Genomic DNA, 20,725 nt, shown 5'->3' on the forward strand with positions numbered 1-20,725 from the left:
AATTCTTGTTCTAACAGTATTAACTGTGTAAAACAAATCTCCGGTTTACATCAGCCTCTGTTATCTTGCTCCTTTGTAGCGAACCTGAAGTGGGGATAAATTCAAGGCACATCCAGTTTTGCGGTTCCCCCCAGTTACATTTTAACAGCTTTATAGAATTAAACCAAAACGTTGAGGTTTCATTAATAAGGCAAAGATTGAGAATTCATTTGTCCCAAAGTGGGAACTACTTAAATATAACTCGGGCAAATACTGAAGTGAGGATGGGAGCAAGATTGCAAAGATTGGTCTTTTTTTTTTTAATTATGATGTCCAACATCTCTTTCTGAGAAATGAGTTTATGGGGCAATGCCTCATCCAAAATGGCGAAAACGCTCACGACCAGAAAATTATTCTGAATCTAATCCATTTAATAATATCGTCAAATGTCTATGCTTAAATCACGACCACTGTTTTAAACTGTAAAGTTTTGAGACGACAGTGTTCAAGGTGTCTAATCTATCACATTATTGACTTCTCCATTAAATGATGAACCAACATGATGATTTATTTATTGACGTCGTGGCGACCTTAAAGTGATTCAACACCGCCACCTGCTGTTAATGAGTGTGAATTGCAGTTTGTGAAAAGCCACGTGACCGTCGCGGTTGATTTTTTTTGTAGTGGAGGCTTGGGGTTGATATGTTTGGAAGCCCATTCCCTCCAGTGAAAAAAAAATAAATAAAAATGAAAAAACAAAACAACAACAACATTTTTTTGTTACTTTGGAAAAGAAGCCCATTGCCACCGGTGAAAAAAAACCGTTTTGTTTCGCTTTGATTAAATCACGTTTTGCGTGTTTGTGAAGTTTTGGGGTGGTTTGAACTTTCTTACAAAGCTCGTCTTCAATTGGTCGGACAGCGATGACGTCACGTAGCGGAAGTCGGAGCAAGATGGCGGTGCAGGTGGACTTGTTCCGGCTGGAGCCATTCCCGGCGCACGCGAGTCCGCTGGACGTGCTTGTGTCCAAATGGCAGCTCCGTCGCCTTCTCCACGACCACTCGGAGCCTCCGACCGTCCTGTTCACCCCGAGGCGGCCGCCTCCGCGCCCTCGCGAGCCCGCCGTCCTGCTTCGTCTTCATTCGCTCAGCGACGACGCGGCGGTGACGACGACGACGACGACGACGACGCGGCCGCCCGGCACCGTCTCCGGCTTCGACGTCGCGTTAGAAGCCTCTCCGCCGGGCCCAGTGCGGCTCTACGTCAGCGGCTTGTTCCTGCGGCTCCGCGGCCTCCCGGCGACGGGGTGCCGCGGTACTACGCGGCCATTGCTTCCCGTGAGCCTGGAGGAGGTGGTGCTAGGAGCCCGTGTCAGGGGCGCTCTGGAGCCGGACGACGCCGACAGACTCGCCGCAAAACTACTGGAGCTCTGCCGGGATGGACGCTGTCTGCTGGCCCGCCGAGGAGAGCCGCTGGTCGGGGACCGACCGGGACAGGTGAGCCCCCACGGGAGCACTTCGAGTCCACGACTCGAGAAGGGGGCGGGGGGGGGGGGCTGTCTGTAATTGCGTTGCTTTGGTTGCTCATATAATGACGTGGTAACATTTCCAAAATGCTGCTGCTCGGAAGACGGAGCACATCACCCCAATCTTGGCCTTTCTTGTCTGGCTCCCAGAGCACTTTCGAGTTCGCTTTAGGATTGGTCTTTAAGTCTTTAAGTGGCCTCGCCCGGGCGAATCTCTCTGAGCTCCGACGCACCCGCCCGCTGCCTCAGGTCTGCAGACTGGACGCTACACTGGAGGACAAAACGCGGCTCCTTCCGAATGGAATTGAATGTGAGGCAAGCCCCGCCCCCTCTCAGTCCTCTTTGAAAACTGGTTTGTTTTTAGTCTTTAGCTTTCGACCCAACACGAGACTGGCGCCGTTCTGCTGTTTTCCTGTGTCTCTTGTGTTTGTATCATTCATTTGCATTCTAACTTGCAGCTTTCACTGTCTTTGTTTTTCAATTATTGCGAATGTATGTTCTACTCTACATAAAGCGCTTTGTTACATCTGCAACTGTTATGATAAAGTGTTGTTTTGTATTTTCAATATGATCCAAAGTGCGGAAGAAGCCCGTGATGAAAATGGAGATGACGGATGTGAGGAAGCTGCAGTCGGTCGTTTTCGGACGTAAGCGGCAAACATTTTCCCCCTTGCGGGTGGCCGATCGCTTGACTGGCATTTAGCGTCGTTCATTTGCTCCGTTGCGGATTCGCAGTCTCGTAATCGCCGCTGAAGAGGAAGCGTGGACATGGTGTCCAGGTCCGTGTCCTTTTCACTTTTCGGCTCCATGTGACCCAATGCGTTAGGCTGCGCGTGCGCTTTTGAGCGTGCGACACGCCAGACTGGCGGCCGACGGCCTCAAATGCGTCTGGGTTCAAATGACGAGTGGACGGACGGCGGCTCTCTCAAGCGCATCCTCCCACCGCTTGCTTTTGTCCCTTTTCTTCCCTGCCTTTCTTTTGTCCCCTTTTGCTTGAAGATGACATCCAGGGGTCGCGCCGTGCGCCATTTGGACTCCATTTCACGGATGCTAGGCGTGGTTAGCGTTGCTCGGGAACGCGGCCAGCGTCCGTGTCATCGTTCCAGAAAGAATCATGCCCGCAAAAACCCCCAAAAATGTTCTCCTCAATTGTGTTCTGATGACCCATTTGAACGTTTTCGCAGCTCACGTGGCATCTTCTTTTTTTTTTTTTTTGCTGGCGGACGTCGCACAGATCCCCGACGTGCTGGTGCTGTCGTGCTCTCCGGTCACGCAGGGTCGCATCACGGTTGACACCGCCGTGGTTGTGGCCGACTGCGGCGACTGGCCGGACGCACCCGGACCGGCCCCGCCCCCGAGGGAGCTGTGGCTGTGCGCCTCGGACTTTGCGCACCACGCCGCCCGCCTGGGAGGGGGGCGCTCGCTCCTGGACCGGCGTCGGGGGACCCGCGGCGTCCTCGACGAGCCGGAGCGGTGGCTGGACGTGCGCGCGACGGACGTACGGCAGTGGCTGGAGCGGGACGGTTGCCGTGGCGATGACGATGCGGACGCTCGTCTGTATGTCGGCGGCCGCACGCTGCTCAGGCTGGGCCTGTTCGACGGCGACTGGGTCGAGCTGCGGTTGACGGGCCGAGCGGACGGATGGCGAGCGGCCGCCCTGGCCGCCGTCCGCTCGGACCGGGCGGACGACGTCGGCGTTGTGTCGGAGACGTTGTGGTTCAACCTGACGGGAGGGCGGCGGACCGCCGGTGCCGCCGGCCGCCTCAAGCTCAAGGTACACGCACAAGCACGTCAACGTGTTCACGTGCGCTCGCGGCAACAAATACAGAAACACGCAAGCCGACATGAACGCACACGCAAATAAACACCAATTCTCCCACGCGCAAACGAGCCCGGCCTGCACACACATAAACACAAACTCCGAAATTCACGATGCTCACAAACAATTCCACGAGCGCACACAAGCGACCGCATGCACACTAACTCCCAAATGGATGAATACAAACACGTTTGCAGATAAACGCACAATTGATCGGCACACAAAAAACAAGTGTGCGAGTGCGTGTAACATGCCGACACAAATTCCAACTCGTAGGCTGCCATTGACGGATAAATATTTTTTTTATCTCGGCTGGTAATGAATGAGTTCAAGAGCTCTGTCGCCAAGGGACGCGTTTGGCAGGAAAACACGACTTATAGCGGCCCGAGTGAAATGTTTTTGCTCGTTGGACGTCAATTTAATTTACGCGGAAGCTCTCTCGGCTCGATCCGAAAGTGAAAGCGACGGAAAGCGCGCACGTTGTCAATATCCAAAAGCTCACGTCGCGTCAAGTACAAAAGTGTGCTCGTTGGGCTTCAGAGGCGGCGACGGCAGCGGCGGCCCGAAGATGGCGCCGCCGGCTCGGACTCGCCGCCGATGGCCGGCGAGCTTCACCTGCAGCCGGTGGCGGCGCCGGCCGACGGGCTGCCAAGTCGCTATGACGACCTGCTGGCCACGCACTTCTCCGTCCCCAGGTGGGTTTGCGTGACGTCATCCGTGGAAAATTGCGCGTTGACTCTTGCGATGTGGCAGGCTGGTGGCGCCGGGAGACGTCCTGCTGATTCCCGCCCGCAATCACCCGGACCTGATGGAGGACGGCTCGGCCTGGAGGTGACGTGACGCACGCCGCCCGGTTGACTTGTCAGTCGACCGAGTGGACCCTCAACTCTTTGACTTTTGACCCCACTTAGGTGCCGGGCGCTGTCGTTTTTGGTGCAGAGGGCGTGTCCCTCTGACCAGACGACAGAAGAAGAAGGGGGCGGAGTTTATTTGGCGGACAGAACGCACACGTCACTCTTCATGGTGACCTTTAACCCTCCTCGTCAAGCCGCCGGCCTGTCGTCTGTGACCTCTGACCTCTGGGATGTTTCCAGGGGCCGCCCGTCAGCAGCTCGGTGCCCCGCGGCGCGGCGGCGCTGTGGAGCGGCCCGTCCCCTCCGGGTCTCGAGCACGCGGTGGACGCCATCGGACGCATCCTTGGGCCGCACCGTCACGGGTAAGGCCCCCGCGTGATGGGCAGAACCTTGCAACGCGCGTCATGTGACGTGTGCATTTTGCGCAGCTCGCTCCCGCCGTGCCGGCTGCTGGTTCACGGGCCGGCAGGAAGTGGCAAAGTGACAGCGGTGGCCGCCTCCGGCGCCGGGCTGCACCTCCAGCTGATCAAGGTGCGACCGCTCGCCAAGCTGAGCCGGACCGCCGCCGTCGGCGCACTGATGCCGCCGCGCCTTGTTTTGCCACACGTAGGTGGACTGCGTGGGCGTGTGCGGCGACACGCCCGCCGCCACCGAGGCGCGCCTGACTTCCATTTTGGAACGAGCCGACGCCCTGCAGCCCTGCGTCCTTCTGCTCAGGAACCTGCAGCTCCTTCTGCGGCCTGGCGGGGGTGCCGACAACGACGACGCCCGCGTCCAAGCGGCGCTCTGCCACCTGCTCCGCAGCGCCCCCGGCAGGTGACGCGTGCGCGCCACTCGGAAGCCGCATTAGCCGGCGAGCCGTGTCGTCGATCGACTTTGTGTGATGTGTCCAGGGTGGCGGTGGTGGCGACCGTTCGCGATCCTCGCCGGCTGCCCGCCGGTGTCGCGGCGGCGTTTGTCCACCGGGTGGCGTTAGAGAATCCTATCGAGGATGTGCGTCGCGCCGTTCTGACGCATCTGAGTCGGGACGCTCGCCTCGGACGCGACGTCGACTTGGAGAGACTCGCCAGAATCACGGCCGTACGTGTTCACGTGAACCGCAATGCGTCTTCCCGATCTTCTCGACACGAACGCGTGAACACGAACCCGGGCGGGCCCTCGATCGGCGCGAGAACGAGACGATGGCGACGCCGTGTGGACAAAAAAACCCAAATGGCAGCACCTCGCGTTCTATCCGGTTTTCGAACCATCGATGGACTAATTGAGAGCGTGCTCCATTGGAAAAGAATAATCAGCAAGTGTTTCGCCGTCTTCACTTTGCGGCGCGCTGAACCGTTTTCAGCCGCCCAAAGTGAACATTTTGTCCGGAACGAATGTGATCTTTCATGTACGAACGATTCACATTGGCGTGCTGCGAAATGACGCGTCGCACGTGTCGAGGGCTGACGCGACGGCAAGCTGAGATGTGATTGGTCCGCGTCAAGTCATCCGATTCGTTTTGGACAAAAGTTGAGCATGCCTCCTCCTTTTTTCACTTTGCACTTTCCTGCTCGTCTTTGTGTGTGTGTGGCAAGGGTTTGGCGTTGGGCGACTTGCGCGTCCTTCTGGTGGAGGCGAGCCGCGCGGCGTGCAGACGGCTGGTCCTGGCTTGGTGAGGCTTGAACGCGTCTGCAGCGCCCCCCAGCGGCCGTTGGAATGTGTGCGTGCGTGTGTTTCAGTCCAGGTCGGCGCCAGGAACACGTCAGCTCCAGCGGCGTGACCGTCCGCCAGCGAGACTTCCTGTCGGCTTTGCAGACCTTACGGGACATCCAATCGGAGGCGGCCGGCGCCCCCAAGGTGAGGCCCGTCCGTCCGTCCGTCCGTCCGGTGCGGAGCGCGACTGCGTGGCGAGCCTTCTTGCATCTCCTATCGCAGCTGCTTCTCGCTTTGCATCGTCGATGAGAAGCGGAAAACGGTCGCCTAGATTGAATTTGATTTTGCCCTTTGTTGTTTTTCATTTGCGGATCTTTGCCGCGTGAATTACGGAAACAGAATTGAGAGTTTCATTTGGAATTGGCAAAAGTCTTGAATTCCAAAAATCTCAATGCACGAGGGGCGGAACACCAAAATGATTTGAACACGCGACCGTATGTGATGGTTTCTCTTTGCTTGCGGCGAGAGAACCCGTCTCGTAGGTTTGGCCGTCGGCTCGGCCCGTTCCGCCCCGACGCCTTGAGCGCACGCTTCCAACGCTCTGTTCTCGGAGGTGAGCGAAAGTCGTCTCGCGGCTCGAGAAAAAAAGTTGTTGGCGCGAAATGCCAAACGAGGACGCTCGCCCCGCCTCGCCCCGTGCCGGCCGGCCGCGCGTGGATGAAATTGTGCGACGCGGGCCTGCTCAGATTCCGGCCGTGCGCTGGGAAGACGTGGGCGGCCTGGAGCAGGTGAAGAAGGACATCCTGGACACGGTCCAGCTTCCTCTTCAGCGTCCGCAGCTCTTGGCGCTCAAGCTGAACCGCACCGGGATTCTGCTCTACGGGCCTCCGGGCACGGGCAAGACTCTGCTGGCCAAGGCCGTGGCCACCGAATGTTGCATGACCTTCCTCAGGTGAGAAAAACGTCAAGAACTTTGATTGTTTTGCCTTCAATCAGAAGTTGGGACTTTGCGTTACGTCACAGAGGCAAAAAAACCCAAAGAGAATCCGCGGTGGCCTTTTCAGTCCGCCGGCTCCGAGCTCGCGTTCGTTCGCATCCACGTGGCGCCGCGCTCACCTTTTGTCGGCAGGCGATCTGAAAGTACGCAGCTTTGTCCCCATATTACACGACTGCATCATGCTGGCTAAATGCTGACGTGCGGCTTGGCCAAACAAATAAGCAATGTGTGCTTTCAGCGTGAAAGGTCCGGAGCTGCTCAACATGTACGTGGGTCAGAGCGAGGAGAACATCCGCCAAGGTCAGTTTGTCGTTTTGCGCATCGGCGACACCCACTTTCAGATCCTCGCACACGTCTTGTGTCCTTTGAAGTCGATGCAAATGGAATGCCTCTCCTATGTTTTGAAAATGGAAAAGCGCCAACTGGCGGGAGAAATGCCTGCATTACTCGCGCTCGCCTCGAGGGGGCACCGCACCAAATAACTCCAAATCAAATAGGTTGGGCAATCAAAGTTCTGACTCTGACCAAAACGCGCACGCAATTTATGAGACATACAAGACTTGATGACGGAGAACAAAAATAACGGAGGCGTCCGATCGATGAGAAGCTTGAGAATAATAACAAAAGTAGACGGCGGCGTTGGCTCCAATTTTGGATGCGCCAAACTGAGCCGCAAAGCCGGTCGGCGCTTGCGTCCGCTGAGCGGCCTTTTGAGTGCGAATGTCGCTTGTTTTACCCGTGTTGAAATGTCTTTGTAGCGAGGACGAAAAGCATACGAGTACCTGGACGGTAAAATCGCATCGGCCTCGTTGCGATGACGCAGCAGCTCGGCACGCTAACGGGCTAGCTGCTAGCAACCCGTCGACGATGACATGTCACGCGTGTTTGCGTTCAGTCTTTCAGAGAGCGCGCTCGGCGGCGCCATGCGTGGTCTTCTTTGATGAGCTGGACTCTCTGGCGCCCAGCAGGGGGCGCAGCGGAGACTCTGGCGGGGTGATGGACAGGTGAGCGCATGCTAAGGCTAACGCTAATGCTAACGCCCATTCTAACGTGACCTCGGATGCCGTCAGGGTGGTGTCTCAGTTGCTCGCCGAGCTGGACGCTCTGGACGCCTCGGCCAGAGTTTTTGTCATCGGCGCCACCAACCGGCCCGACCTGCTCGACCGATCCCTGCTCAGGCCCGGAAGGTCAAAGTCACGCGCGCATCTTCGTGACACCTTGTTGTATACAAACACCAAAATGACATCACGGGAAACAATATTGACTTGCTAACGATGAGCTGAGATCGTCTCGGTGTGTCGTGCGTGCGCCCTGAGCAGGTTTGACAAGCTGGTCTTCGTCGGGATCGACACGGACTCGAGCTCCCGGCTGCAAGTCCTCCGGGCCGTCCTCCGAAAGTAGGAGCGCCACGCGAAACGTGCCGACGCCGTCTCACGGTTTGACGGGCTTGCCGTTGCTCACCCGCAGGTTCCACCTGGACGCCTCGGTGGACCTGCTGCAGGTGTTGGACGCTTGCCCCGCCCACATGAGCGGCGCCGACCTGTATGCGCTGTGCTCGGACGCCATGACGGCCGCCATCAAGAGGAAGATCGCCGCCATCCAACGCGGTAGGTGGGCGAGGGTGTCGCTGTCAGCCGACGAACCGGCCTGGCGGGTTTAGGTTTACCCGAGACTAGCCCACCTTCCGTTTTTCTTTCTTTCTAGGTTTGGATTCTGAGGACTCGCCGCTGCGCATCACCATGGAGGACTTTGGCGTGGCGCTGCGTGACTTCCTGCCATCGCTGTCGCCAGAGGAAGTGACGCAATACCAACGCCTTCAACGTCGGCCACTGTAAGGCCAACCTCACGTGACGAATAAAAAGTTGACTTTCTTTCATGTTGCTATTTTGTTTTGTTGAGGGATGTCAATCTTGACGGGGGGGGGGCGGGGCTGTGTGACGCTAGTTAGCTTAGCATCCACAGTGTATTGTTAGCTGGATGGATGCTAAAGAAGGTTGACGTCAGAGCAAAAAAAAGAGGACTTCCTGGTGCCAACAAAGTCCGTTTATGAGAAGCGAGCTGGCTAGCGTGTTGGCTAAAACTAAAACCTTTTTTTTTTTTTTTTGTCAGTCTCTGACAAAAAGTTATGGTGCAAGGTAGAACACATTTTTTGTTTAAGCGCGAATTTTTTGGTATGTATTTTTGAGCAAAATGGTCCCAAAATTTCTGGAATTTGATCAGACCGCGCCGTTTGTTTGATTTGTTTTTGAAGGCTTCCCGTAGGTTTGCAAACGACATTTGCGTCCTCAAGCTGCGTGTTGTTCTTCACAGTGAAGACGACAAACGCGTTGATTTTGAATTGAAATTTCTACGTTCAGATTTCAAACGCCGGCGAAGAGCGACAGCGTTCATTGATCCTGTTTCACTTGAATTAAAATTCGTGTGATCGGTTTAAAAAAAATAAATGCATAAATAATCAACAAAAAGGGCCTTTTTTGACATTTAGGAGGATTTTATTGATTTGATGCCTCAAATGTGTCACGTGACCTGTTCAAGCAAACAGCAGGTGGTCGTTGCCATGGCAACACCATAAATGTTTGGATTTTCACACAACACTCCTAGCCAGCTGGGGGGGGGGGCTAATTTCCCTTAGCGTCCACGAGCATGTTGGCACGTTACGATCATGCGATCATCAAACTTGCTTGTGCCAACGGAGGCTGTATTTGAATTGACTCCGTTACCCGCATAATGAGTCGGCCATTTTCGCAATTTGGGTGTTTTCCTATTAATAGTTTCAGTCCTAGATTTAACTGCGAACAAATTGTTCTGTGGTGATTGTTGGAGTAATCATTTTCTATTCCGGACCGGTCGGCGAATGGCTTCGGCCCCACAATCAACTAAATCGTGAATTGCGAATCGGCGACTAGACGCTAGCAGGCTAATTGGCTCGCTAAATTGTCCCATTTGACGTCAACATTTGGACGACAAAAACAACACGCGTGAACGTGTGCAGGAGGAGGACACGGAAGAACTCGGGGGAGCGTCGTTAAGATCTTGTACATCGTCAGCGAGGTCCGACACGTCGATGTGGTGCCAAGTGCGGCCGGCGTCAGGTGAAGTGCGGCATTCTGCTACACGTTCTACAACAAAACACAACATTTGCATGGCCACAAAGTCCAAACGGCAAGCCCGACAAAAACATTTCAAGATGGCGAGAAGAACGCGGAAAAGTCGCTAGTTCCAACTTGCTTGAAACTTTGGGGGTTTCTTTTTGTTGACAGTGCCGCGACTGAGGGGAGGTGGACGAATCACTATTTTGTCCACATTTAAAAGCGAAGCCCAGCACAGAGTCTATCTTTCAAAAAAGAAAAAAGGTTAGGACACTGTGAACATTGAAAGGAAGCGTTAGCGACGGCTCCTATCTGGCAAAAGTGGCAAGTGTCACTCGCTCGCATCTCAGGGCGCTCGCCGTCCGCCTCAGTCGCGTTTCCCGGGCTTCTTTCCCGCCAACCGCCATATTTACCGCTTACGTGGCCTTGGCTACTTTGGTTCTCTTCATCCTCTTCCTCCTCATCAGGGTGACCTGAGGTCGCTTGAGCCCGGCGATCAGCAGCAGGAGGCGAGGCCTCGACTTGGTCAGCCAGCTCCTCAGCAGCGTTCCTTTTGGAAACCTGCGCAAACGCAACACACACGCAAAGCGCCGACACGTCACCTTTGGAACAAAAATTGCTTATGCCGACATTCCCCCCCCCCCATTTTTCCGGTTATTGTTCTTGTCGTTCCAAAATGGTGATTTCGTGCTCATTTTGCAGCAATTTTAAATGCGCCTGCGACCAGAACAAAAAATGGAGTTAGGAGGCTGTAACTTGAATTCTGCAAGCCATGCTCGCAGAGGTCGCGACTCGCCGCCATTTAGCGAATGACGAGGGCAAAAACAAACAAACAAGATCTGACTCGGCAAAGGTGAGTTCAAGTGCGCGCGGCAAAATGGATGAGACGTCCGCAAATTTGAAACGCGGTCCAATGGCGATTGGACTTGCGTGGTCGCGGAGGCCCGCGCGGGGCGGATTGGGACTCTTTTTGGGGGGGGGGGGGGGGATTTCTTTTTGAAAGCAAACGCGGATCGTTGTGGGTTAGCTTCTTACCAGTTGATCCCGCACATGGGTTAGGTGGTGGACCGGCGCGGCGCTGCGCTGCACTGGAATGGTGAGGCGGCGAGCTGGACGCTAGAAGCTTCTGCGCACAATCACCAGCTGCCAATCATAATAGGAGGGGGGGGGGGGTGGGGGCGGGGAGGGGTAGTCGGCCTGGCCCGGCCCACTCAGCACTTCTCGCTGCAAACAGCGAATGCTCGGCCAATCGCTCGGTCGCCCGTCGCCATGGCAACGGGCTGACCCGACTGTCGAAACTGTGACCGTTTATGTGCACAACCTTCCTTCCCTTGCTCCCTTCCTTCTCTCCTTCTTTCCTTGTCCACCTCCTTCCCATCTTCCTTTTCTTTCTATTTTGACTGACAATATCGTTTTAGGTTGTTTTATGACCTGACATGCCTTTTTGTGTGCGTGTCACATGATGGTGTCTTGTGACTCGTCTTTATCAGCCCAACCAGTCCAAATATAAATAAGAAGAAGAAGACCAAATCAATTTCGTACAAATGTCTCCTTTCCTTTTTGACTTCCTTCCTTGTTTCCTTTGTTTCTTTGTCCTTTCCTTCCTTCCTCCCCTCTTTGCATCTTTCCTTCCTCATTTCGTTCCGCCTCCTTCTTTGCTTTTCCACATCCCTCCTTGTCTCTCAACTTGTCCTTGCGCGTTCCCTCGCACACGAACGTGCGATGCTCATCCGCGTGCAAGGGAACACGGCCCCAAACAAAACATTGGAGTTGTGGAATGGACTCGTCAGCGAACAGACGGCTTGATTGAGTTTCATGGAAAGGTGCTGTCATAAATGCGTGTGTGTGTGTGTGTGTGTGTAGGTGGTCTTATCATGAAGTGATCAAAGTCTGAATTCTTGTGCAATCGGCAGGACAAGGTCAGAGGTCACATGTGCTCGGGCTGACAAGGAAGGAGGACGCCGCGGGTAAGCAACGTTTCATTTGGATGATGTTTAATGTTCAAATGCTGCTTGAACTAGGGCTGGGCGATAAACCGAAAATTTACCGTTACCGAAATTCATTACAATGACCGAAATCATTTTGCCCATGTCGGTAAATTGGGTGTTTAAAAAAAAAAGAAAAGCCTTTTCTGTCTGCGGCAATGTTCATGCCCCTTTAAGACCGCTACAGCGCCTCTAGTCACGTGACTCTACCAGTCTGCTCGAGAAAGAAAACTGACGTCGCTGTCGTAACTGGCGATTCAAATCCAGAAGCTTTTTCACCACCCACAACACAACCATGCTGTGCTGAAAGTTCAAAGTGAGAAGCAAGGTTCGACAAGTGACAAGAGCCCATAACGGAGGCGACACCAAACGAGAGAACGTCTCAGAGGTGGACGCGATAGCTAAAGATAAAGCTCCTCTAGTTAGTGACGCGCACACGATTTAAACGCTTCATTTATCGTTATCGAGGTAAAATTGCTCAATTTCTCGCGATATTGATTTGAGGTCATATCGCCCAGCCCTAGCTTGAACGCCTCACCGCCGTCACGTGACTTCCTGTTTTGCCATCACACAACTTACATTGACAATCATTTAGCCTGTGTTGGTTTCCTTTCGGTTTTGCTTTAGCCTGATTTAATTCCTCCGTCACTTGACTGACAAAAGTTCATTTGACTCCATTCATCTTTTGTGTCTCGCCATCACGTGATTATTTGTTGTGTACCTGAATCGCACTCGCCTTTTGCCAGACGAATAACGAGGCACTCGGAACACAACGCGTTTTTGTGTCGATCTGATCTTTGTTCAAAATGGCTGCCGACGCCCCGAGAGACAAGTGAGTGCGTTCGCTGATTGATTGACAGACCGGACGGACGAATGGACATCTTGACGCGCGTCCGTCTGCCTCCGGCAGGTTCCACGCGGTGTGGTTGGTGTTCTTCATTCTCGGCTTAGGAACGCTGCTGCCTTGGAACTTCTTCATGACGGCCACCGTGGTACGACATCACTTCTTCCTCTCTCCACAAGTTGGCAGGAGTCTAAAAAAAAAAAGCTCATTTGCACTCAGTACTTCACCGGCCGCTTGAAGGAGTCATCCAATGGGACGGCGGCGGCGCTGGCGGAGGGGGAGGAGCCCGAGCGGAGCGCCCTGGAGGCCAAATTCAACAACGTGATGACCTTGTGCGCTATGTTGCCGCTCCTCGTCTTCACCTGCCTCAACTCGTTCCTCTACGCTCGGTAAGGCCCTCCAACGGTGATGGCGTCCTTTCGGCTTCCTGTTTTGCCGTCACATGACTCTTGCGGGGCCGGCAGGGTTCCCGAAGGCGCCCGTGTGGCGGGCAGCCTGGCGCTGATCCTGGCCGTCTTCCTGCTGACGGCCGTCCTGGTCAAAGTTCGGCTGGAACCGGCCGCCTTCTTCGCCGTCACCGCGCTCAGCGTCATCGCCATCAACTGTGAGTGGCGGCGTCTTGGGCGCCCGCCCCGCCAGCAAGTAGACTGACGCCCCCCCCCCCCCCCCCCCCCCCCCCGGTCTGTCACCAGCTTTCGGCGCCGTGCTGCAGGGAAGTCTCTTTGGCATGGCGGGCACCCTGCCCGCCGCCTACACGGCGCCCATCATGAGCGGCCAAGGACTCGCCGGGACCTTTGCCGCCTTCGCCATGATCTGCGCCATCGCCAGTGCGACCGCGATGACAATCAGTCGCCTCGACTCTTCGCCTTTCCCTTCTCTCTGGCCTTTCTTCGTCCCTTCTCTTTGCTCCTTGGCATTCTTCCCTCACGCCTTCATTTTCCCTTCTCTACCTGCTTGCTTCCATCCGACCTTCACTTCTTTCCTTCTCTACGACCCTAATGTCCTTCCGTCATTTTTCTTCTTTATTCCGCTCGCCATCTTTTTTTCCCGTCGATTGCTGCATTCTTCATTGCGTACTTGTTTTTCCCTCATCTGCATCTTCTCGCTTGCCCTCCTTTCCTTATTTCCTTCGCTACCTTCTTAATGTCCATTCCTCATTTTCCTTCCTTGTTTGCCTTGCTTGCAGGTGGTTCCGGTGTGGAAGAATCGTCGTTTGGTTATTTCATCAGCGCTTGCTTTGTCATTCTTTTCTCCATCTTGGCGTATGCAATGCTGCCAAAACTGGTAGGTGCGTGCGCATGCGCACGGGCACGCGCACGTGCACGCGCCTGTTTGCGACGTGACGTGACGCGTGTGCGTGTAGGAGTTTTTTCAGTTTTATCATCGGAGGAAAGGCGGGCCCAACAATGACGTCAACGTCAACCTCACCCAATCCGGTAAGCTACGTCTTCATCCTTCTCGTTGCCTCGCTCGCTCGCCGCCTTCTTCATCAACGCCTTCGTTATCCTCCTTGCGGCCTGCCCCTTTCTGTTGCCTCGCTCTTCTGGAAAGGAAGTCAAGAGGTAGAAAAGTGTTTCCGAAAGGAGGCAGAGAAGGAAATAATGGAGGACTTAGTAAGAAAGGGAGCGAGGTAGGAATCAAGCAAGCAAGCAGAAAGGAGGACAATAAGGAAGGCGGGAATTAAGGAGTGAGCGGAGAGGAGGAGGAGGAGGAAAGAAAAAACGATGGAAGGACCGCAAGTAAGTAAAGAGGTGAAGAAGGAAAAAAGGACAAAAAGGGGGCTTGGTTGGGGGCTAAGAGGCCGAAGAAGGAACCGAGGAGGGATGTCGAGTTGGAGAGGAAGAAGAGAGAAAGTCAAATTCCCTTTTGTCTTCCTCGCAGCCCTGATGGCTTCGTCCTCGTCTTCTGTTTGGCCTTCTCCTCCTCGTCTAAGTTTTTGTGGAAAGCTTTGCGGCCGCCTTCGTTGTCTTCCTCCTCCTCGTGGTCTTAATTCGGGTCCGGCTTGGCGGTCCTCCTCCTCTAAATCATCTTCATTTTTGCTCGGTGGCCTTCCTTTTTATCCTCCTCGTCGTCCTGCCTCATCCCGCTCGCACTTTTTGCTTATTTTCTTCATCGTCTTCCATGTCCTCTTCCCGGTGGTCTTCCTGGTCTTTCGTCGCAGCGGGCGTCGAAGAAGAAGGAGGCCCGTTCGGACCTGCGAGCGTCTCCATGGTGACCGTCTTCAAAAAGGTGGGTGGGTGACGCGCGGCACGCACTGCGCCGCTGACCTTCTGACCTTTGTTGTCGTTGTCGTCACCGTGGAGATTTGGGCCTTGGCGGCATGCGTGTGGGCGACCTTCACCATCACCATCGGAACCTTCCCCGCCGTCACGGCCGACACCAAGTCCACCTTGACGCAAGGGGGCGGCGCCTGGGGCGAGTGGGCACCGTTTGACTTGCTTCTTTTCTCACTTCCTTCCTTGCTTGTCTCCTTTTTCCTCTCCTTCTCTCCATCCTTGCTCACATCCTTCCTTCCTTCCTCTGTACTTCTTTCTCTCCTCTATTCTTACGCATCCTTCATTCTCAAGTTCCTTTCTTGCTTCCTCACTTGTCGCCTCCTTCCTTTCCTCTCACTTCCTTCTCTGCTTTCATTCATCTTTGTCTTGCTCTTGCCGTCCTTCTTTCTCTCTGGCCTCCTTTCCTTCATTCCGTCCCGCTAGCGTGCTCGCCACTTGACAGGAAGTGGGTGTGTGACTGATGATGTCATCATGTTGTGTCAGACATGTACTTTGTGCCGGTGGCCTGCTTCCTGCTCTTCAACGTGAGTGACTGGGCTGGGCGGAGCCTGAGCGCTTTCTGCACCTGGGTGAGTTCTCCGCATTGGTCCATTGCGAAAGGGGGCCAGCCCTCGGACGTCCTACTTTGCTTTGTGTGTGCGTGCGAGCAGCCAGGAAAGGACAGCCGCCTGTTTCCCGTGTTGGTGGCGTGTCGAGCGGCGCTGATTCCCGCTTTGATGTTGTGCAACGTGCAGCCGCGGCGCCACCTGCCCGTTGTCTTCCGGCACGACGGCGCCTTCGCCGCCTTCATGCTCGTCTTTGCCTTCACCAACGGCTACCTGGCCAGCCTCGCCATGTGCTTCGGACCCAAGTCAGACATGCACGGCGGAGCTCTGCTCTCTCGTCTTCCGCGCTTTCCTTTTCATTTTCCTTCTTCTTCCGAAGCCCTCTTCATTTCTTCTTTTGATGTTTTTGCTTCCTCTTCTTCTTTATGGACTTTTTCCTTTTTCTTCTTCTTCTCCTTCACGTTTCATGGTTTCTGATTTTTGTGGTCCAGGAAGGTTCTCCCTCATGAGGCGGAGCGTGCGGGCTCCATCATGGCGTTCTTCCTGTCTCTGGGTTTGGCTTCGGGCGCGGCGCTCTCCTTCGTCTTCCGAGCTCTCATTTGAGTCGTGGGAGCGCGCGGCAAAAGTGTTGGCGTCGGAAAGACTTGCCCTCCCAAACTGCAGAGGGCGCTGTGACATTTCTGTCCCACCTCATATCACAGGAAGTGTCACAGTTGAAGCCAAGGTCGCCCCCACAAATGCTCTGAATGTTTAAAGACTGATCTTTCAAACATTTGCTTTCAGAGACTTTAGTCACTGCTATGAAAAAATAAAATAAAAGTTTACGTCATTCGTTGCCGTGGAAATTCCCAGAGCGGTCTGCTTTACTGCGCCATGTACGTGTTTGTAGTCGACTGGCCGTCATGTGTCCATTTGTCAGCTTACGTGTTGTGTAATGTGTGGCCTGGCGTCTTTCAGGTGTTGTCACGTGACCTACGACATAGAGTATGTGCCATGTGAAATGCATCCTGTTATATTTGACGCCGTCCATCTTTGGCTTTGCGGCCACACGGCGCGGCGCAGCAGGCCATAAACAACTTGGGTTGTAGAAGATGGCCGACATGAAGATGGACGTCAAGTTGGGAACGTGGAAGGCCAAAGCCGTCCGCAGTGTAAGGAGAGCGAGCCAGGACGAAGGCTGTGCTCGTCATGATGGAAACCTGACAGGAAGCTTGCCGCGACATCAGAAGACTCCCGCCGATGTCGTGACCGGCTGCCGCACAAAGTTTCTGCCAAAAGGTTCCTTCTGAGACATTACTTCTTAGAGGCTCCTCAAGGATTATCCTTCCAAGAGGTTCTTAAAGAAGTTGCATCCAAGAGTTTCCTCACTTTCAAAAGTGCCTCAAAGACGTTCCCCTCTGTGGACGAGACACACACACACACACACACCCCCACACACGTGTATATATATACACACACATATATATATATAAATTTAGATACACACATATATATTTATATACACACATATAGATATATATATATAAATTTTTGAAAAGCGTGTAAATTTGGACCCAGCCGTTGACTCCTTCTCGCGTCCGCGTGTTTGGACACGTTGCCCAAATAAGGAGCGGCTGCCCTTGAAAGAAGTAGTTCTCTTGAAGGGACGGAAAGTAGCTTGTAATTTGTAGTCGCCTTCTCTGCACACATTTTCCTCGAACGGTCTTGTTCACTTTGAAGCCTACATTATTTTTTTCGGGCTCCTAGGTGGAATACTTAGAGGACCGCGGCTTCTATCGCGTGCATAATCCGAAACTGCACGTCGCGGCGGAGGAGGCCTCCCGGGTGCTCTTCGGTTTTGTTTCTTGTGGGGGTGGAGCTTGTCCACAAGTGAGAAGACGTGCGAATTAACTTTTTAACTTTGATGTCAAATGTCGGCGCTTTTCTTTACTGAAAACTTCTCCAAGACACAACAGCCCGACCACGACGCTACGCTTAATTTCGTTCGTGGGGCGGCTTGCCGGTTTAGCCTGCTAGCTCCCGTCCGCGCACTCGGTCCTACCGGAAGTTGGCCTCGGCGGCCGCCGTAAGCGCGGTCGCTCGCCGGATTTAAGCCAATGGGGACCAGGAGCGGTAGCGGACCGAAGCCACCGTCGGGCTTCGGAGCCGCATCCGCCGCCGAGCCGGACTCGGACCGCTCTGACGCCACCGTGCTGCTCGACAGCGGCTCCGAGGACTCCGACTCGGCTGAGGACGAGGATCCGGCTCGCGCGTGTCTCGGCGGCGGCGTCAAGCGGGAGAGGGACGAGCGGGCGCCGCTCGCCCAGCAGCCCGCCGCCGCCGCTGGCACGCCGGGAGCCAAGCCGGGCAAGAAGACTCGCGGGAGGGTCAAGATCAAAATGGCCTTCATCGATAATAAACTGAGAAGGTACACGACATTTAGCAAGAGGAAGACGGGCATCATGAAGAAGGTGAGTGACGTCACAAAGTAGCCACGTGGCACCAACGTCAATGAGATGAGTGTCGTCACAGCTAGTTGCTGACGCCACTCATGAACTACACGTTGCAGTTATACGCCGACGCACACGCGCATATAGATAGCATGCACATGCAAAACACACGCACGGTTTGGGCGTCGCAGCACCTCCTCTCAACCATATTTTGGCCGAGCCGAAAGTACGAGGCGACATCAAGCGGGGCGCGCTCGCCTTGCATCAGGCCTGTGACGTGCAACTCCACATTCCCGCATGAAGCACGCTCACAAACCCAACGGCACACACAACAACACACAACTCCAACATCGACACAGAAAGGCGGCCGCGGATGACGTCCAGTTCTGATGATCCACCGCATCCTCGCCCCGGCAGGCATACGAGCTGTCTACGCTGACGGGCACGCAGGTCCTGCTGCTCGTGGCCAGCGAGACGGGCCACGTGTACACGTTTGCAACGCGCAAGCTTCAGCCCATGATCACGTCGGAGACGGGCAAGGCGCTCATCCAGACGTGCCTCAACTCACCCGACTCGCCGCCGCGCTCGGACCACTCGTGCGACCAGAGGATGAGCGCCACCGGCTTCCAGGAAACCGACCTCACCTATCAAGTGAGCGAGGTGGGCGACGGCTGCCCCGACACCGCCAAGGTGACGCCCGACGTAGCCTCGCGCCGTCCCGGGCGGACGTTGCGCCACATGCACGTGCCTTGGTCATAAATTGCCACTTCCTGTGTCTGCTCAGGACCTCAACAAAGTGGTCTTGAGCGTGTCTAACATGGCGGCCGGCACGCCGTCCGCTTCGCCTTCACCGTCGGCGCAGATGGGCACCGCCAGCGGGCCGTTGCTCAAAACGCCAGCGGGTGTGGTTTTTCCCACCGGGTTCACCTTGATGTCTGGTAGGGGGCGTCGGCCGCGCCTGACGCTTGCGGTCTGCAGCGTGTTGTCCTGTAATGCGCTTGACGCGGCTTGTCACGTATGTTCCGTGTTCAGGTGCGTCGCTGCCTGCTGTCACGCACACGCAGCAAAGTGCGCTGCTACGCCTGCCTGCCACAGTGGCGCTCTCAGGTGAGTGCCACGTCGCACCCACCTCTTGTGTGCGCGTGCGTACGCACGTACCTGATTGTATATTTGTCTCCCTTTTGTGGTTCATAAATATTACTCAACGCTGCTGTTGTGGTCAGGGGGCGGAGTCTCCCCAGTGCCATTGACGAATCCGAGCTCTTCTGACATCCCCAGCACCGCCTCGTCATCAGGTAAGTGCTGAGCGAGGCCTGCCTGTGATTGGCTAAGGTGGTCACGTGACATGTCCCCCCCCCCAGCCACGGCGACATCATTGTCAGGTCACGTGATGTACCCCGGAGGCCGCGCCCTCATGTACTCCCCGACCACGCCCAACATGGCCGACGCTAGCCTGGCCGTCCTCAACGCCGCGCCGCATGAGCCCGGTACGTGATTACATCATGCCGCGGGCGCAGCGCGCGTGTCTAATCGCGTTTGTGTGTCAGTGTCAGTCCCTCAGGTCTTCCTGGCATCACTCCCGCCGGTCGCCGCCCAGATCCCCGTCTCTGCTGTGCAGCTTCAGCCGGTGAGGAAAAAACGAACGCCACATTGCTAACTCCAAGGGGGGGGGGGCTTTGTGGTGTGTGTGCATTTGTATGTTTCTTCTGGTGATGTAACAATGTCCAACATGGAACGCAAAGAAAAGGAACGGCGTTTGTGTGCAGATGATGCTGAGCCAGCAGAACGGCGGAGGCGGGGCTAACCTGACGGAGCTTCAGCTTGTCAGTCTGGACGTGCCGCGCGCCAACGTCAACTGACGCCATTTTGTTTTGGACTCCGCTGCAGAACCAGCTGCCTTGTTTTTTTTTTTTTTACGTCAACTCATCGCATTCATTTCGCGGGAGATCCCGACACTCGAAATTGGTGACATTCTATCAAGGAGGGAATGATTTTTTTTTTTGTTTATTTTTTAAACGTTGAAATATTCGAAGCCCTTCCTTGAGCGTGAAACACATTTAAACATTAAAACGTACTTTTTCCACACAGTGTATTTGCACTTCCTGTTTTGACTCACATGTCACATGACTTCATTTAGCGTTGGGTTTTGCAGTTAACTGCTGTCTCCATTTCCACGTCATTACTGAAAAACATGCTTTGAAGTTGATGGCGCAGAAGTGTTGCCAAATGTTGCCAATTCCGTGACTGGTTTGACGTGTCAAACAATTGAGCAAAAATGGTGATTGTTATTTTCCAAAGCGAAAGCAGAAAGTTTCTTTATTTTGATGATAATCGGACTGCTTTCGGAGACTGGAGCGCATCCGCGACAACGATTTGGACTCTTGTTAAACAAGGTGTCAAAATATTTCATTTTAGTTGTTGCACCTTATTCCGGAAACGCTCCTCAATAAGCAACGCTTAATTTCTCTCTTCAAATGCTCACCATTCTTAGGAAATCACAATGAGACCGGCAGTGGGCGGCGACAAATTGATCTCACTTGGCTTGCAAGTTTGTTTTTTTTACAGCATTTCAATCAATGTTGCAATGCCAACAATGGCCATCAACAAACTGGATGACAAGCCTTGATTATTCGCTCAACCTGCACGTCTGTCTCGAAACGGCCAAAGGCGGTCGTCAACTCACACGCATTCCTTTTGCTATCCAGCAGCAATTACAATATATATATATATTTTTTTTTTTGCTATAACTAT

General features: G+C 54.4%; 3 protein-coding genes and 1 long non-coding RNA gene across 10 annotated transcripts; 3 read left to right on the plus strand and 1 right to left on the minus strand.

Moving 5' to 3' along the window:
* The first annotated feature begins 880 nt into the window (after nt 1-880).
* On the plus strand, nt 881-8,677 carry LOC148332913 (peroxisomal ATPase PEX6-like). Its single transcript, XM_088303249.1, has 18 exons — nt 881-1,475; nt 2,739-3,278; nt 3,864-4,018; nt 4,077-4,154; nt 4,235-4,346; nt 4,418-4,539; nt 4,606-4,708; nt 4,788-4,993; nt 5,071-5,257; nt 5,752-5,828; nt 5,896-6,013; nt 6,556-6,761; nt 7,045-7,106; nt 7,702-7,810; nt 7,877-7,993; nt 8,126-8,203; nt 8,274-8,413; nt 8,511-8,677. Exons 1-18 carry the CDS (start codon nt 903-905, stop codon nt 8,639-8,641), a joined length of 3,114 nt encoding a protein of 1,037 aa, XP_088159375.1. The 5' UTR covers nt 881-902; the 3' UTR covers nt 8,642-8,677.
* LOC148332914 (equilibrative nucleoside transporter 1-like) lies at nt 8,580-16,390 on the plus strand. Of its 7 annotated transcripts, XM_088303255.1 has the most exons (14): nt 11,210-11,718; nt 11,809-11,862; nt 12,627-12,712; nt 12,791-12,872; nt 12,944-13,113; nt 13,189-13,328; nt 13,417-13,551; nt 13,911-14,008; nt 14,088-14,160; nt 14,886-14,953; nt 15,028-15,139; nt 15,484-15,569; nt 15,651-15,850; nt 16,037-16,390. In XM_088303255.1, the coding sequence occupies exons 3-14, from the start codon at nt 12,687-12,689 to the stop codon at nt 16,146-16,148; spliced, it is 1,302 nt and encodes a 433-aa protein (XP_088159381.1). In that variant the 5' UTR covers nt 11,210-11,718; nt 11,809-11,862; nt 12,627-12,686; the 3' UTR covers nt 16,149-16,390. The 7 variants fall into 7 exon arrangements, with proteins under 7 accessions (XP_088159377.1, XP_088159381.1, XP_088159379.1 ...); XM_088303253.1 differs by having other exon boundaries at nt 15,484-15,850; XM_088303254.1 differs by having other exon boundaries at nt 11,211-11,718; nt 15,651-16,188.
* LOC148332915 (uncharacterized) lies at nt 9,283-11,071 on the minus strand. The gene is made up of 3 exons (XR_015844669.1): nt 10,931-11,071; nt 10,309-10,456; nt 9,283-9,925 (listed from the first exon to the last, which is right to left on the minus strand). It is a non-coding gene; the product is annotated as an uncharacterized LOC148332915 (long non-coding RNA).
* Nucleotides 16,391-17,153: 763 nt separating the features above from the next.
* LOC148332916 (serum response factor-like) lies at nt 17,154-20,059 on the plus strand. Its single transcript, XM_088303257.1, has 8 exons — nt 17,154-17,995; nt 18,392-18,664; nt 18,759-18,912; nt 19,007-19,081; nt 19,198-19,269; nt 19,336-19,461; nt 19,522-19,601; nt 19,741-20,059. The coding sequence occupies exons 1-8, from the start codon at nt 17,642-17,644 to the stop codon at nt 19,831-19,833; spliced, it is 1,227 nt and encodes a 408-aa protein (XP_088159383.1). The 5' UTR covers nt 17,154-17,641; the 3' UTR covers nt 19,834-20,059.
* Nucleotides 20,060-20,725: the final 666 nt, after the last annotated feature.

Source organism: Idiotropiscis lumnitzeri, chromosome 8, assembly GCF_059441095.1.
Source record: "Idiotropiscis lumnitzeri isolate Australia: NSW breed Sydney's pygmy pipehorse chromosome 8, RoL_Ilum_1.0, whole genome shotgun sequence".
In the NCBI taxonomy this organism is placed as follows: domain Eukaryota; kingdom Metazoa; phylum Chordata; class Actinopteri; order Syngnathiformes; family Syngnathidae; genus Idiotropiscis; species Idiotropiscis lumnitzeri.